Genomic DNA, 14,629 nt, shown 5'->3' on the forward strand with positions numbered 1-14,629 from the left:
TCAGTTTACTATTCCCCTAGGAGGTTGGCTGTCCTTGAATACTGAAGGTATACCTAATCTCTTGCTGTAGCTATGTTAATACCACAAGCTTCTTAGGCTAAGTGACAGTTTTCATGTGTCTGGAGACCTGTGCTTCGTTAATGCTTTCATATCCCCATAAACCTTAACAAAAGAAGCTACATAGCAGCCTTCTGGATGTAGAAAATTCCCAGAAAGGATAAGCAACCCAGGCTTGGATACTTGACCCATTGGTTTTTGTTTGATGCTTCATGAGTCTTTTGGAATGGAGGGGAGCCGAGACCACGCTCTCCTTTCCTCCTTGTACTAGGTCAGGAGACAGTGGTGCTCAGCTGCTCGCTACCTTGGCCATCCATCAACATTCGAAGTGTTCCCAGGAGTTTAAACTGCACTGGAGGCATCTCAGACCTCAGTAACATCTGGATACGCTTGGCCACGCCTTCTTCCAGCATCTGTACTTTGTTGATCACTAGAAAAGAGAATGGAAGGGAGAGATTGCAACATACTTCCTTACTGCTTGTCTGTTTCCCTCAGAACTCTCTAATCTGGACGTTCTGATTCCTGTAGTTATCTATCAAGTTCCAAATAAGACACATTCTGACCATGATTCTGGGCAACTTGCTTCTCAGTGCCCCAGGGAGGTCTTAGATTATAAGGAGCTCTCCTCACTCATAGAATGACAGGTTAAAGAAAAAAAAGGTGCTAAGCTAGGCACTAGACTAGAAAAAAAAATCAGTCCCTGTCCTTAAAGAACTTATATTCCACAGGAGGAAGACAACATATGCACAGATGCATATATATGTATATATATATATATATATATATGTAATATATATACATATGTATATATACACATATATATACATATATATATACATATATATATACACATATATATATACATATATGTATATATATACATATATATATACATATATATACATATATATATACATATATATATATACACATATATATATACATATATATATATATATAATGTATGTATGTATACACACACACATACAGATCTATACACATTCCTATTTTGTTGTTGTTCAGTCATTTCAGTCACATCTGGCTCTTCATGACCCCATTTGGGGTTTTCTTGGCAAAGATACTGGAGTGGTTTGCCATTTCCTTCTCCAGCTAAATTTACAGATGAGGAAACTGAGGCAAACAGGGTTCAATGATTTGTCCAGGGTCATACAACTAGTAAGTATCTGGGGCTGGATTTAAACTCAGGTCTTCTTGACTCCAGGTCCATTCTCTATCCACTGTACCACCACCAGCCCTACATAGACATATACACGTATAAAAGCATTTTGGGATTGGGAGAGCACCAAAAGCTAGAAAGATCTAGAAAGGTCTCTTATAGTGGGGGGTAGCACTTCAGCCTTAAAAGAAACTTGGGTTTCCAAGAAGCTGTAATGAGAAGGGTAAGCATCCTGGGCATGCTTTCAGAGTGCTTTACATATACTAACTTATTTGATCCTCATAACAACCCTTTGAAGTAGAGGCTATTGTCGGCCCCATTTTACAGATGAGAAAACCGAGGCACACAGTGGCCTTGCCACACATCTAGTAAGTATTCGAGGGAAGATTTGAACTCGGGCCTTCCTGACGCCAAATCTTTCACCCTATTGTGTCACCCAGCTGCCAAGATACTCAGAATATTGGGATTGAAAGGAAACAAGCGTTCATCTGCCTAATTTTACAGATGAGAAAACTGAGACATCAACAGAGGTGTAGGGAGTTGGCCGCAGTCACACAGAAAGTCAGTGGCAGGGATGGGGAGCTGTGAAAGTGTTCTCTGAGTCTGTGCATGTGTATGTCCTCTCAGCACTGTGAATTATCTGAGCAAAAGGCCGATCTTCCAGCTCTCCCCACAACCCCTTAATGCTCAGTATAGGGCGAAGCACATGCAGTGAATGAGGCTGCTGGCTGCCTCTGGGGAGAGAGCTCTTTCTGGTCCCATTTTTAGAGCCCCCATTGTCTGAGGCCCAGGTGTTTCCTTCCTGGCTGCCCTGGTTTTGTCTTAGCCCCTGTTCTTTTCCTGGGGAATCGGCATTAAATAGAATTTCTCCCCCAGGGCTCCTAAGATCCCGTGGCTGACTAAGGAGCGGAGACCAACTACTAATGATTTTGTTTGCTATATTCTTTGGTCCTCGGGGACCACAGCTGGAACCTGGCTCCCTCCACTGCAGCCCAGAATCCCTAGGTGGCTGCCTTGGAACTGCTCCCTGGCCTTTTGATCAATTAAAAGCCCTTCTTGTGGGCCTCTGTCAGCCTCCAAATGTATCTAATTGATTTAATTTATTCTCAGCTCTACTCTCTTTCAGTGTTGAGCTTTTATATCTTCCCCTTTCAGAGTGGGGTGGGGGTGTGGGGAAGGCAGTGCAGATTCAAAGCCTAGTGCTAAATCTGGGGCTCAGCAGGGGCTCTCCTGCTGGCACTTTTCCTGGTTTTGAGGTGAAACCCAGAAAGGCACCCCAGTCTTGGAGGGAGTAGTGAAATAGCTTTCCTCTCCTTCCCTCCTTCCCTCTCTTCTAAGTGACTCAGAGCTGTTGTGTTGTTCTGCTTCTTTTTTGAAATTTCCAGGTCCTGTAATTAATTTGTGCACGTGTGTATGTGTGTGTGTGTGTGTGTGTGTGTTTCTGGGCATCCTGTGGAAATGGAGAGATTTCTGTTCCCCTCCATTCCTTTCCCTCTGCCCCTCTGCTGGCTGTTTTTCTGTGTCCTGCCTGTGAGTGTTGGGGTAGGGGTTGGAATGGGAGGGAGGAATGGGCAGAACACAGAAATCTTTCTCTCCTTCCAGGGCATCTCAGCTGTTTTCTGAACCCAGGATCCTCTCTGCCTACCCATGACCCTCTAGAAGCCTGTGTGTGGCTGTCTGCCAGGTACTCATTCAGAGCATCTGCCCAATATTATTATTGCCAGGCATTCTTCCCACCTGCACCTCCTACACTCACTCTTTTTGGTCCGTTGTGCACACCACTGCCATTTTATTTTCCCCTGTGCACACCTGATCATGTTTCTCCATGGCTCCAAGGCCTTCAAAGGCTTCCTACTGCCTGCTGAATGAAGTGCAAACTCCTGACATTCAGGATACTCAGTATTCTCTGCCAGCTGGTACCTCTCATGTACTCCTTGCTTGAGCACTTGCATCCTTGGGCACGCTCCTGACATTTTCCTGCCTCCTTACCTTTGCTCATGTTGTTTGCCCTGTTCCCACCCTCATGTCAGCCTCCTGAAATCCTAACTTTCATCAAAGTCCCAGTCGTTGCTTCCTCTGGGAAAACTTCCCTCATCTACCCATTCCTGCTTCAGAATGCATACCATTACTACGGAGATTCCTTTTGAATTATAGCTACATATGTCATATACCCCCTTTAAGATTGTACGTTTTGTGAGGGCAAGGACAATGTCTTCCCTAAAATTTGTATCTCCCCCAGTTCCTAGCCTAGTGCCTCTTATTACAGTAGGCAGATATTAAATGTTGGTTGGAATTTAAACTGTTGAAATTAGAGAGCTTTCAGTGGTAGGAGAGAGAGATCCATAAGAGCTCAGAACCTTTTTTCTGTAACTCAGGGCAAGGGACTCCAGCCAACAGAGGCAGGCAGCCCTGGACCACTAAGAGTCAGGAAGCCTGGGTTCTAGTGCTGGGCCCGCTCTGTACTGTGTAAGTCACAGTCTCTTTGGATGTAGCCTGTTTCTTTCTCATCTCTTAACAGAGACAATCACAGCTGTCCAAACCAGCCCACAGGCCTGCAGTGAGGACCTCAAGAGACAGTGGGTAGGGAATCACTTTGGAAACATCTAAAGAACGGTATGCACAAATGAGTTGGCTACTGTTTTTGGGTAGCCTATTAATGTGGAAGGATAGTTCCAGGACTCTATCCGTTAGGATGATATTTGTAAAGTACCTAGAATGGGACCTGGTACATAGTGGGCACTTCATTGATGCTTGTTTCCTGCCCTCCCTCCCTCTATCACCTAGGGAGGGGGAGCCTGTCTTACAGGTTAGACTAGAGTCCTGGGCTGGGAGTGCAGAGGAATTTGATCCTAATACTGCCTGAGATACTTATGGGCTTTGAGATCCTGGGCAAGTCACTTAAACTCTGAGTCTTAGTGTTCTAATCCCCTAAAATGGGGATGATAATATTTGCCCTTCCTACCTCACAAGGATATTAGGAGGAAAGCACTATGCAAATCTTAAATGACTATATTAACAGTATAGGTCTAGGGTTTATAACTGAGGCATTTGAGGTATAGAACTACAGTTATCCCTTCCACATTTTACCTTTTCCCATCTCAGTTTTGAGACATCCAGGTTGGCATAAGAAATTAAATGGGAATTTTGGGGAGTTTTGCAGAAGCAGCAGACAGCACTCAAAGGTCCGTGACCAAATACTTAACCCAAATTTCACAATAAGGTATTGTAAACACTCCATAAAAGGAAAAAGAAAAAAAAATCATATATCATCCCTAGTATGATTTTACATGGCTGTTCCAGATCGCAGGGCTGCCACATCCCTAACCCCCATGATATGGAAGGGATAACTGTAAATGTATAATTGAAGATGCATTCAAAGAGCTGGAGTCTTTAAAGTCCAGACCCTGAGGCAAGAAGGAGAGAGGTTTGTGTCTAAAGGGTCCAGAATCCAGCCAAGATTTGGATATCCACCAGTTTATCTATGTCCTTGCTAATTAATGGTGTCTGGAATTGAACACCATACTTTAGATGTGGTCTGACCTAGGGAGACTCTAGCAAGACCATCACCTCCTGGTTCCTGGAGGCTGCACCTCCCCTTAAGCAGCCCAAGATTACATTAGCTTTCTTGTTTTTTGGAATTTAATTTTTTTTTATTTTTAGGCAATTGGGGGTTAAGTGACTTGCCCAGGGTCACACAGCTAGTAAGTGTCAAGTGTTTGTCTGAGGCCGGATTTGAACTCAGGTCCTCCTGACTTCAGGGTAGGTGCTCTATCCAATGTGCCACCTTGCTGCCCCTTGCATTAGCTTTCTTAGCTATCATGTCACACTCTCATATCTCCTCATGGGAAGTAGGGGCTTGGCTACCTTCTCTGCCCAAACATCAGGCTGGTCCAGCAGCAGGTGGTATCATAAGATTGGGATCCTCACTCTCAGCATTCCCTTTGGAAGTCAAGAGATCTGTTGTTTTAGGTGGAGAAAGAAAGATTACAGAATCTGGAATCGGGATCTGAGATCAAATCCTTTCTCTGACATGCCCAGTGTGACCTAGGATGAGATACTTTGTCTCCTTGGGTGTCAGTGTCCTCATCTGTAAAATGGGGACAGATAGTCCCCAAGATGCCGGCAGGTTCTGGATCCATAGTCTTACATCAGGCAGTTGCCTCCATGAAGCTTGGCCTCTTTGCCATCATCTCCCTAAGGAGCATATACTCTTTGAAGCCAGAAAAAAAAAATTTAAATTTTACTATTTTTCCAATAACTCCCCATCACCCCTCCCCCTTTTTTGCCAAAGCACTTAATGTTTGGGTATGAAGTACACCCTTGAGAAGGAAGAAGGAAGGACAGAGGGAGTGAGGGAGACAAAGAAAGGAAAGTAAGAGACACTACGAAGCCTCAAAATTCTTCGAGTAGAGATTCATTTCTTTGGGTTAAATATAAATACTCCTGGGGAGAGTAGCATACTAAAGTTTTATCAGCTTTTAGCTCTGAAGTATTACAAGGCTGAAATAAACTCTGATGATGATGAGATGATGGTGATGTTACTGTTACAACACTTTCATGTGGATAGAGCCCAGGACTTAAGAACTAGAAAGACCTATGATGAAGTCCTGCCGGGTACAGTAATTAGTTGTATGACCCTGGACAGTTCAGTTCACCTCTCCTATCCTCAGTTTCCTCATCTGTAAAATGGGGGTAAATAATAGCATCTTCTTCACAGAATTGTTTTAAGGATCAAACAAGATGAACATTTGTGAAGTGATTTGCAAATCTTAGAGCCCTATGTAAATGCTAGATATTATTATCACATTTGATTCTCATAACACTCCTAAGAAGGAGGTATTTTATAGTAATTTTATTCTGATTTGCAATCCTGACTCCAAGTATACTGGTCTTTGACTGTTCCATGTGGTGTAGGTGTATGTCTGTGATTTTAATCTCTAATGGCTCCAGTGTAAGAAAGTGCTGAGGAATAGGGAGGCGTCCCTACCAGGGATGGCAAGGTTACGGAGGGCACTGAGGGCTGCGTGCTGTACTGTCACATCACCATCGTCCACATGCTTTTCCAGGACATCCAGGAGCTGATGTACCACACCTAGTTGTACCATCTTCACACAGTTGCTGTCTGCAAGGGGAGAGGAGCTAACATTAGTCAGTCAATCCACAAACATTTATGGAGAAGTGGGAAAATTGGAAGACTAATGCATCGTTGGTGGAGCTGTGAAATGATCTAAATATTTTAGAAAGAAATTTGGAACTATGCCCAAAGGACTATAAAAATGTGCATACCCTTTGACCCAGCAATAGCACTTCTAGGGTTGTATCCCAAAGAGATGATACAAATGGGAAAAGGACCCACATATACAAAAATATTTATAGCAGCTCTTTCTGTAGAGGCAAAGAATTGGAAATTGAGGGGATGCCCATCAATTGGGAAATGGCTGAACAGGTTGTGGTATATGTATGTAATGGAATACTATTGTGCTATAAGAAATGAGAAGCAGGCAGACTTCAGAAAAACCTGGAAAGACTTGTATGGACTGATGCTGAGTGAAGTGAGTAGAACCTGGAGAACATTGTACACAGTAACAGCCACATTGTGTGATGACTAACTTTGATGGACTTAGCTCTTCTCAGCAATGCAAGGATCTAAGATATCTCCAAAAGTCTCATGATGGAAAATGGTATCCACATCTAGAGAAAGAACTATGGAGTTGGAATGCAGATCGAAGCATAGTATTTACTCTTTTTTTCCCTCTGGTTTGTTTTGTTTCTTCTTTCATGTGATTCCTCCTATTGGCTCGAATTCTACCTTACAACATGACTAATGTGAAAACATGATTAATAGGAATGTATATGTATAGCCTATTTCAAATTGCACGCTATCTTGGGGAGGGAGGCGGAGAGTGAAGGGGAGAAAATTAAAACTCAAAACCTTATGGAAGTTATTATTGAAAACTAAAAATAAATTTAAAAAATCAATAAACATTTTTAAAGGATCTATTAAGTTCCAGGCCCTATGCCATGGGCTTGAGATACAAAAAGAGGCAAAAGACAGTGTCTGTCCTTGAGGAACTCACAATCGAATGAGGGAGACAATAAGCAAACACATATGTTACAAGCTATGTACAGGATAAGTAGGGATTTATTGAGAGAGGGGAAGCACCAGAATTAAGGGGCTTGGGAAATGTTTCCTTGTAGAAGATGATGATTTGCCTCTTTTTTTTCCTCCCTGTCGGAGGCAACAGTCTAATTCAACAACTGTTTATTAACCTCTCTTTTCCTAGACACAGCATGCACTGCTGAGTGCTGGGAGAGATATGAAAAATGTATAAAACATCTCTACCCTCATGAAGCTTATAGTTTAGTAAGGGGATAATTGTCAGAGTCCCATAACAAGAAGCCAAAGTCCTTTTTACCTTGGACACATTCCATTCTCCTCTTAGGGATGCCAAGATTTTCTTCAAGGAGCATAATTGTGTATTCACTTCTGACTGGTTTCTTACCTCAGTAATTATGTTATAACTATATCCTCATCTCCTACATTTCACCCCCACCCCCTACTTACCTTGGGCCTCAGTTTCTCATCTGTATACTGGGAAGATTGAGTCAGGTTTCTAAGGTCTCAGCTCTGTCATCTTTTACTCCTTACTCTGAGACAGGTACCAAATAATTATTCCTAAAGTGCAGGTCTGCCATGTCACTTTTCTGCTCAAGTGGCATCGCTGGCTAACTGTTGCCTCTAGGATCAAATATGAGCTCCCTGTTTGGCATTTGGTGTAGTGTGTAGCTCTGGGCCACAGAAACTTACTAACTTCTGACCCTGGGCAAGTTACTTAACCTCTGTCCATCTCAGTTACCTTTAAACAGGTTCTGCCCCATGCCTGGGATCCTCTCCCTTCTCATCTCTGCCTCTTGCAAATCCTAGTTTACTCCAAAGCTGAATTCAAGGGCCATCTCCTTCAAAAAGCCATTGGTGCTTTGCCTCAATCACTACTTACTTTAAAAAATATGTCTTATGTATACTAACCTGTGAACATATGTCCTTCTAATAGAATGTATGATCCATGAAAGCAGAGGTTATCTCACCTTTGTATCTGTATTCCTAGTAACTGGCACAGTTCCAGACACTTAGTAGGCCCTCAGTAAATATTTATGAGCTTATGGTCTCTTTTCCTTGGAGTCCATAGGTCAGGAATGTTTGGGCAGCCTTACCATTCCTGGCAAAGTTGGCAACAGCCAGGGCACCCGTCAGTTGCATCTGGATGTTTGGGGACATAAGCCAGCTGCTGATCCTCTGGTAGATGAGGCCAGTTCCATCAGCAAACAGTTTCTGCATAGACTCATCTGCAAAGGGAAGAGATGACAGAAAGAAAGAGAAGTAGGAGCTGTAGCCAGCAGTGTCTGCTCACAGGCTGGAAGGTCCTAGAGTTAGGGAAGGCCTTGGGCTCATGGTCTAAATTCCCAGTCTGAGAGAGGAGTGTCAAGGTGAGGAGTCACAGGGTTTATTTCAAGGGATAGGCCTTTTTTCCCCTTGACCATCACTGTACCTATAAACTGCCTACTGGCATCTTAAATTCCTATCTACTTGCTTCCTTTTTTAAAAAAATCCATCCATTCATTTATATTAATGATATATTATGAACTTATTATTGAACATTAAAACAATTCCTTTGTAACTATTTCTATATAAACTGATAATAATTTCAATGAATAAAATATCACAACAGTTTTTCAAATATTGCATTTACAATAATTTATCAGTATTCTTAGTCTGTCTACTTGCTTCTCATTGACTTTTAAAATTTTTTTAAATTTAATTTAATTTTCAGTTCTATATTTTCTTCCTTACCTTTCTCTCTCTCTCTCTCTCTCTCTCTCTCTCTCTCTCTCTCTCTCTCTCTCTCTCTCTCTCTCTCTCTCTCAACAATATATACAGTCCTACAAAACATTCCCATTGCTTCCTCTCATTTAACAACCCAGAGAAGGTTATCAATATTACATCATGGACCTAATAAAGTATCTTAATTCTCTATTAGGGATTCCTTTACCTTAGATAAGGTAAAAATCTGTTAGACACTAATAGAGGTCTGTGTGTTTGGGAAACACTAATCTGATGGAGAAAGAACTATGACCAGGGAGCCAGGAGATATGGGATTTAATTCTACTTCTGCCCCAAATCTACCCAATGCCTGGGCAGATTGTAGTTCTTCTTTAGGCCCCCATTTTTGCATCTGTCAAATGGGCATATATGCTCTGCCTCCCTCACAGATATATTGGGAAGACCAGAGAGATCATGGATGCTTTCAATAGTAGAAAGCACCATATAAACCCAAGATGAAATTATTACTATTATTAAGATGACAGAGACCCTGGAAGGTGTGATGATTGAAAATTTCTGAGAAACAGAGTCTCTGGATAAATCAATTTTATTAACTACATCTAGAAATAAGTCAAGAAAACAGGCTTATTGCTCCTCTCAGTGAACAAAGAGACTGAGCCTGTGGAAGCTTTGATATTTATAAAGTCTTTTGAAAAGGAGGTGAACCTGAGGGTGGAAATCAACTCTAATTGGTTAACAAGTAATGAAAGAATGAATATTATAACTAGAGGTGAGCTTATTCCAAAGAGTGTCTTAGGGTACATAACACTGAGTGCCCAGTCTTGGTCAAAGAAACTTAATATCCATATCACCAATCTGACAAAAGGGAACCCACATTTTCCCAGACCTGTCAGTAAAAACAATGATCAGGAATCCACCCAGTCCCCTAAACTTAGAATTTCTTTACACTCTTTGATTAGATCTTAGTCTTCCTGACTGGGTAGGTCTTGCCCAAGATTCCCACAGTGGTTGGTTTCTGGATGAAGAAGTGGAAAACTCTTTAGTTCTAATTCAATAATTGAATATTATTAATGAATATATGAAAGAGATAATCATTTATCTCAAAGGCAGTAGAGAAATAGCAAAAGTGGAAGAGCCATTGTGTTGACTGATGTGAGACAGTGAATCTGATGTAGCTAAGAAATCAGCATCTTCCCTCCAGGGTGAAGGGAATTGGAATGAAAGCCTCTGAGTGTGGGCATAGGTTTGGAATATTGGGGGCTAAGGGCAAAAGATATTACAGAGTCAGAATGTCAAAGCTGAAGGGGTTTTGGGGGTCATTTAGTCTACTCTTATCCAATCTCCCCATTTTAAATTGAGGAAGCCTAAACTCAGAGACATAAAGAGACTTGCCCAAGGTCACCTCGTAAATCAACGGATGAAGTCAGGACTCTTAATCCTCACGGCTCCTTCCATCACACTACTTTTTAAAAATAATATTTTATTTTTTCGATTACATATAAAGACAATTTTAAACTTTTGCTTTTTATAAAATTTTGAGTTCCAAATTTTCTTCTTCTCTCCCTTCACTCACCCCTCCCTAAGATGGAAAGCAATTTGATATATGTTATATATATGCAATCATGCAAAATCTATTTCTAAATTAGTCAGGTTGTATCCCACTACTTTTTGTCCACTTTCTTTAGACATTGGATTCTTTGCTTTAGTAGGCAGACAATAAATAGCTAACTGGTTTAGCAAGATAAATGAGGGAAGGTTTTTTGCCAAGGGGCTGTAGAGACAAGCCTGTAAGTGGTTTATCACTTGCTGTAGCTACCTGTCTGTTCCAGGTTCGTTGGTGACCTTATCCAGGCCTTATCGAGCTGAGTAGACTCCCCATTCTAGAACAGTCTTACAGAAGATAAGATCCAAGGATAATGAACAATTTTTCTCCTCCCCATGGCATGGGTTTGAACACAGCAAATCTTGAACCATCCTAGGACAATATTAGTCAGACTTATCCTCATTTTTCCCGGCTGGGAGAAAATCAGGGCTTAAGGAAGTGTTGGAGCTATTCAAGGTTTCCTTTGGCAAAACTGTGAAATCATGGAAGTTTTTGTTCCATTCCTCCACCTTCACCTTTCTTGGAATTCTCCCAGACCCCAGTCTCTTCTGTTAGGGAAGTAAGGGATTTAATAAGTTTGTTCACATTGAACTATAAGGACTTAATTTTTTTTTTTTGAGGGAGGGAGCCTGGAGAAGGGCATGGACCATGTAGACTGTATTATTGAACCCAAAGGAATGAATCTCATGCTTCACCCTGAGTAGGAAGACAATGAGAAAGGGGAAGTGGAGGTCTTTTGGAAGCTGTCCCTGCCTAAAGCAGCTAGCTTGGGTCAAATTTAAGAAGAGCCTGGCAGTGGAAACCTTATGTGCTCTATTGTGTTTGAATGTGTGTAGAGGAAGAAATAATCTGCAGATCCTCAAGAGTGGAATCTGACCCAGAAACAGAGCAGAGTTTACAAAGTGACATGTGTGCTATAAGCAGATGGCTTCTCCCAACTCCCTGGCTGGGGGTGGGGAGGATGTGGTACAGAACTCTGGGCTCCTATGCCTTCTGCAAGCCTGCACCTGGCCCCATGCCTTACCTCCCAAGAGTAGAGAGATGACAAGGTCTGAGATGGTCTTCAGGATGCCTGTAGCATCAACCTCTGGGCTGTCCTGGACCCTCTGCAGGATCTCCACGAGGACACTCTGAACATCTGCTTCTACCAGTTGCACTTTCAGCGAATCTGTAGAGGTCATACAAGGTTTTATTTGTTGGGGGGGAGGGGGAAAGGGGAGAAAGTAGAGAGAGGGTAGAGGAAAGAGATAAAATTGGGAGGATTCAGGCACCTAGAGGACTTCTTGGCTGGCTAGCAGATAATGGAGATAATTGGGAACAAAGCCAGTGAAGTATCAGAGGATTTCTGTGAACTCCTTTCTTGGATGAATCCTCATCCTTCAACGTCCAGTCTCCTTTCTTTCCTCATAGAAGTACTGCCTTAAAATCTAGTACACTTAACATAACTTGACTCAGGGGTGGGGCATCCAAACTGGGGCCTGTGAACTTCAAAAAAATTTTTTTGATAACTGTATTTTGATATATTTGGTTTTTGATTTAATCCTATGTATTTTATTTTATTCATTTAAAAACATTTTTTCTGGGAAAGGGTCCATAGGTTTTCCCAAACTGCTGATTAGGTCCATGACCCAAGACAGGTTGAGCCATCTTCTAAGATAATACAAAGTTCAACATGAAAGAAATAGGAACATATAAGTTGTGGGCTAAGTTTAGGCAATTGCTTGAACAGAGTTTTGGTTTTTTTTTGGGGGGGGTATCTTATACATATAACATTATCTTAATCTCTCATCAGTACTCCTCTTCGTGGATATTCCCCATTGACCTTGGCAACATTTGCATTCCTGGGGTCCATAGTCATGGCCATGCATAGGTACTCTGGGCCTCACCATTCTCTGCCAGCAGCTGTAGGATGTCAATGATGATCTCCAGTCTCTCCTGGTTCTCAGCCCTCCTTAGCTGCCTCACCATCTCCTCTGCCACACTAGTCTTGCTTAGGGCCTCCTTAGCTGTATCTGGGGAGAGAAAATTGAGAGGTCCTGTACCTAGTGGACATGTTTGCAATGAGCCATTGATATGAAGCACATCCCAATAATGCTACAACGTTAGAAGATCAGAACTGGTCTCTGAGTCAGCTCTGTGATTCTTCCAGCTCAGAAGTCTATTTCTGAAGAACACCTTATGATATATTCCAGAGGGTTAACTAAGGTTAGGCAATGTGGGGAGCTGCTTAGAGCATAATACAGGGCTGTGTAACAAATGACACACAGGATTTATCTTAATTTTGTTTATGTCTTTTGTTTTAATGTAACATTTATTTCCAGATATATCTCTCATTTTCCCACCCCGAGAGCCACACTACCAAAGGACACTCCAAATATTATGTTTTATAAATTCACAAGAGAGGCGATTGGCATGATAGTAGAGAACTGGCCTTGAAGCCAGGAAGATTTGGGGTCTAATCCTGCCTCTGAGACATCCTGGCTGTGTAACTGTAGCAAAATCACTTAACTTCTCAATATTCTAGGAAGATCTGTAACAACAGCAACAGTAATTAACATTAACACAGCACTTTAAGATTTGCAGAGTGCTTTATAAACATTACCCCAGTTTATCCTGACAACAACCCAGGGAGGCTTGTGCTATTATTGTCATCCTCATTTTACAGAGGAAACAGAGGCAGACAGAGATTACACTTATCCCTTTCACATTGTGGGGGTTAGGGGTACGGTACCCCCATGATCTGGAAAAGCCATGTAAAATTATTTGACCCTTGCTTCAGACCAGAGAAGTATGAATTATTGTGGTATTAAAAGATAAAATATATTGATATTATACATGTATTTTATATATTTTATTTTTTAAAATTTTTGAATTTTTAAATTTTTTCAGTCAAAGACAAGAACATCCGTCATATTGGGCAGACTCTTAAGGAATCTGAACATTAGTGAGCTATTGGCTATATTTTAAGAATCTAAGCAGTGGCTAGATCTTAAGAATCTGAGCAGTGGCTAGATTATAAGAATCTAAGCATCTAAACAGAGACAAGATGGATCTTATATACAGAAAGACTATGGAAGGGATCTAGGAGTGGCCAAGTAGTCTATGAGGTAATAGAACTCCGGGGATCTGGACAACTTGGCCAAGGGAGAATGGACCCTAGATAGGATTAAGGGTGGGAAGTGGCCAGGGGCAATAGGGAGGTAAGACAATGAAGGGCTAGGTTAGGTTAGGGATAGCCACAATGAAAGGCCAGTTGATGGAATTATATATAGCCTCAGGCAGACACCAGAGATTTGGCCATGTGGAAAGTCCAGGGTTTTTCCTTTCTGGGGTCTAGATCTCATCCTCATCATTCCCCCCTCAGACGAATGGGACACACATTCTTTTGGGGAAAGGGGTGAAAGTCTTGGCTTCTGAAACTGCTTCCTGCTGGAAAGGGGTATAGAGCTGTCCCTGCCTCGAGGGGGTCCCAAAGAGGAGGTTGGCTGCAACCAAGCACAAGCTGCATCCAGGGAACAACGGCTGGTACCCTCTGTTTGCCACCAACTGTAGGTGAATGGCCTGTAGTCCAGGTTCAGAGGCTAGCTTCTTTACTTTGAGCAGGATGTGCCGAACTGGGGTGATGCTTCCAGGCAAAGGTTGCCCTAGGGCCCAAGGCCATCGTCAGGGGGACCCACACTGTAGCTGCTGCACCTCCTCCCTCCTTCCTTTCCTAGGTGGGGGAGGGTAAAATCAAAAGTGAGGGGTAAAGGGTGAAACTCTCTTCTCCTATGAAAGAGGTTACCAGCTACCCTCTTGACTCAAGTGAAGAGAGGGAGAAAAGAGTGACCAGGGTTGTGAGGAGGAGTTCCAAACTCCTTAATGATCAATCACAAAACCTCCAGAATCTGCAAGATATTTTTAGCTGTTCTAGCTTTCCCCTGTAACCTCCATGAAGGAGAATTCAGGAGTG

At 42.2% G+C, this 14,629-nt stretch overlaps 1 protein-coding gene across 1 annotated transcript in view; it reads right to left on the bottom strand.

Moving 5' to 3' along the window:
- Nucleotides 1-14,629, bottom strand: part of LOC110201591 (rap1 GTPase-GDP dissociation stimulator 1-like) — a gene marked incomplete at its 5' end in the record, with an annotated part of 77,249 nt that overhangs the window by 9,702 nt on the left and 52,918 nt on the right. Inside the window, 5 exons of the mRNA XM_020977358.2 lie at nt 362-487; nt 6,222-6,356; nt 8,447-8,578; nt 11,702-11,845; nt 12,564-12,689. Of these exons, the coding sequence (XP_020833017.2) occupies nt 362-487; nt 6,222-6,356; nt 8,447-8,578; nt 11,702-11,845; nt 12,564-12,689 (663 nt within the window). The remainder of the gene's footprint in view (nt 1-361; nt 488-6,221; nt 6,357-8,446; nt 8,579-11,701; nt 11,846-12,563; nt 12,690-14,629) is intronic.

The sequence above is a fragment of the Phascolarctos cinereus genome, unplaced genomic scaffold, assembly GCF_003287225.1.
Source record: "Phascolarctos cinereus isolate Bilbo 61053 unplaced genomic scaffold, phaCin_HiC Scaffold_3;HRSCAF=262, whole genome shotgun sequence".
In the NCBI taxonomy this organism is placed as follows: Eukaryota; Metazoa; Chordata; class Mammalia; order Diprotodontia; family Phascolarctidae; genus Phascolarctos; species Phascolarctos cinereus.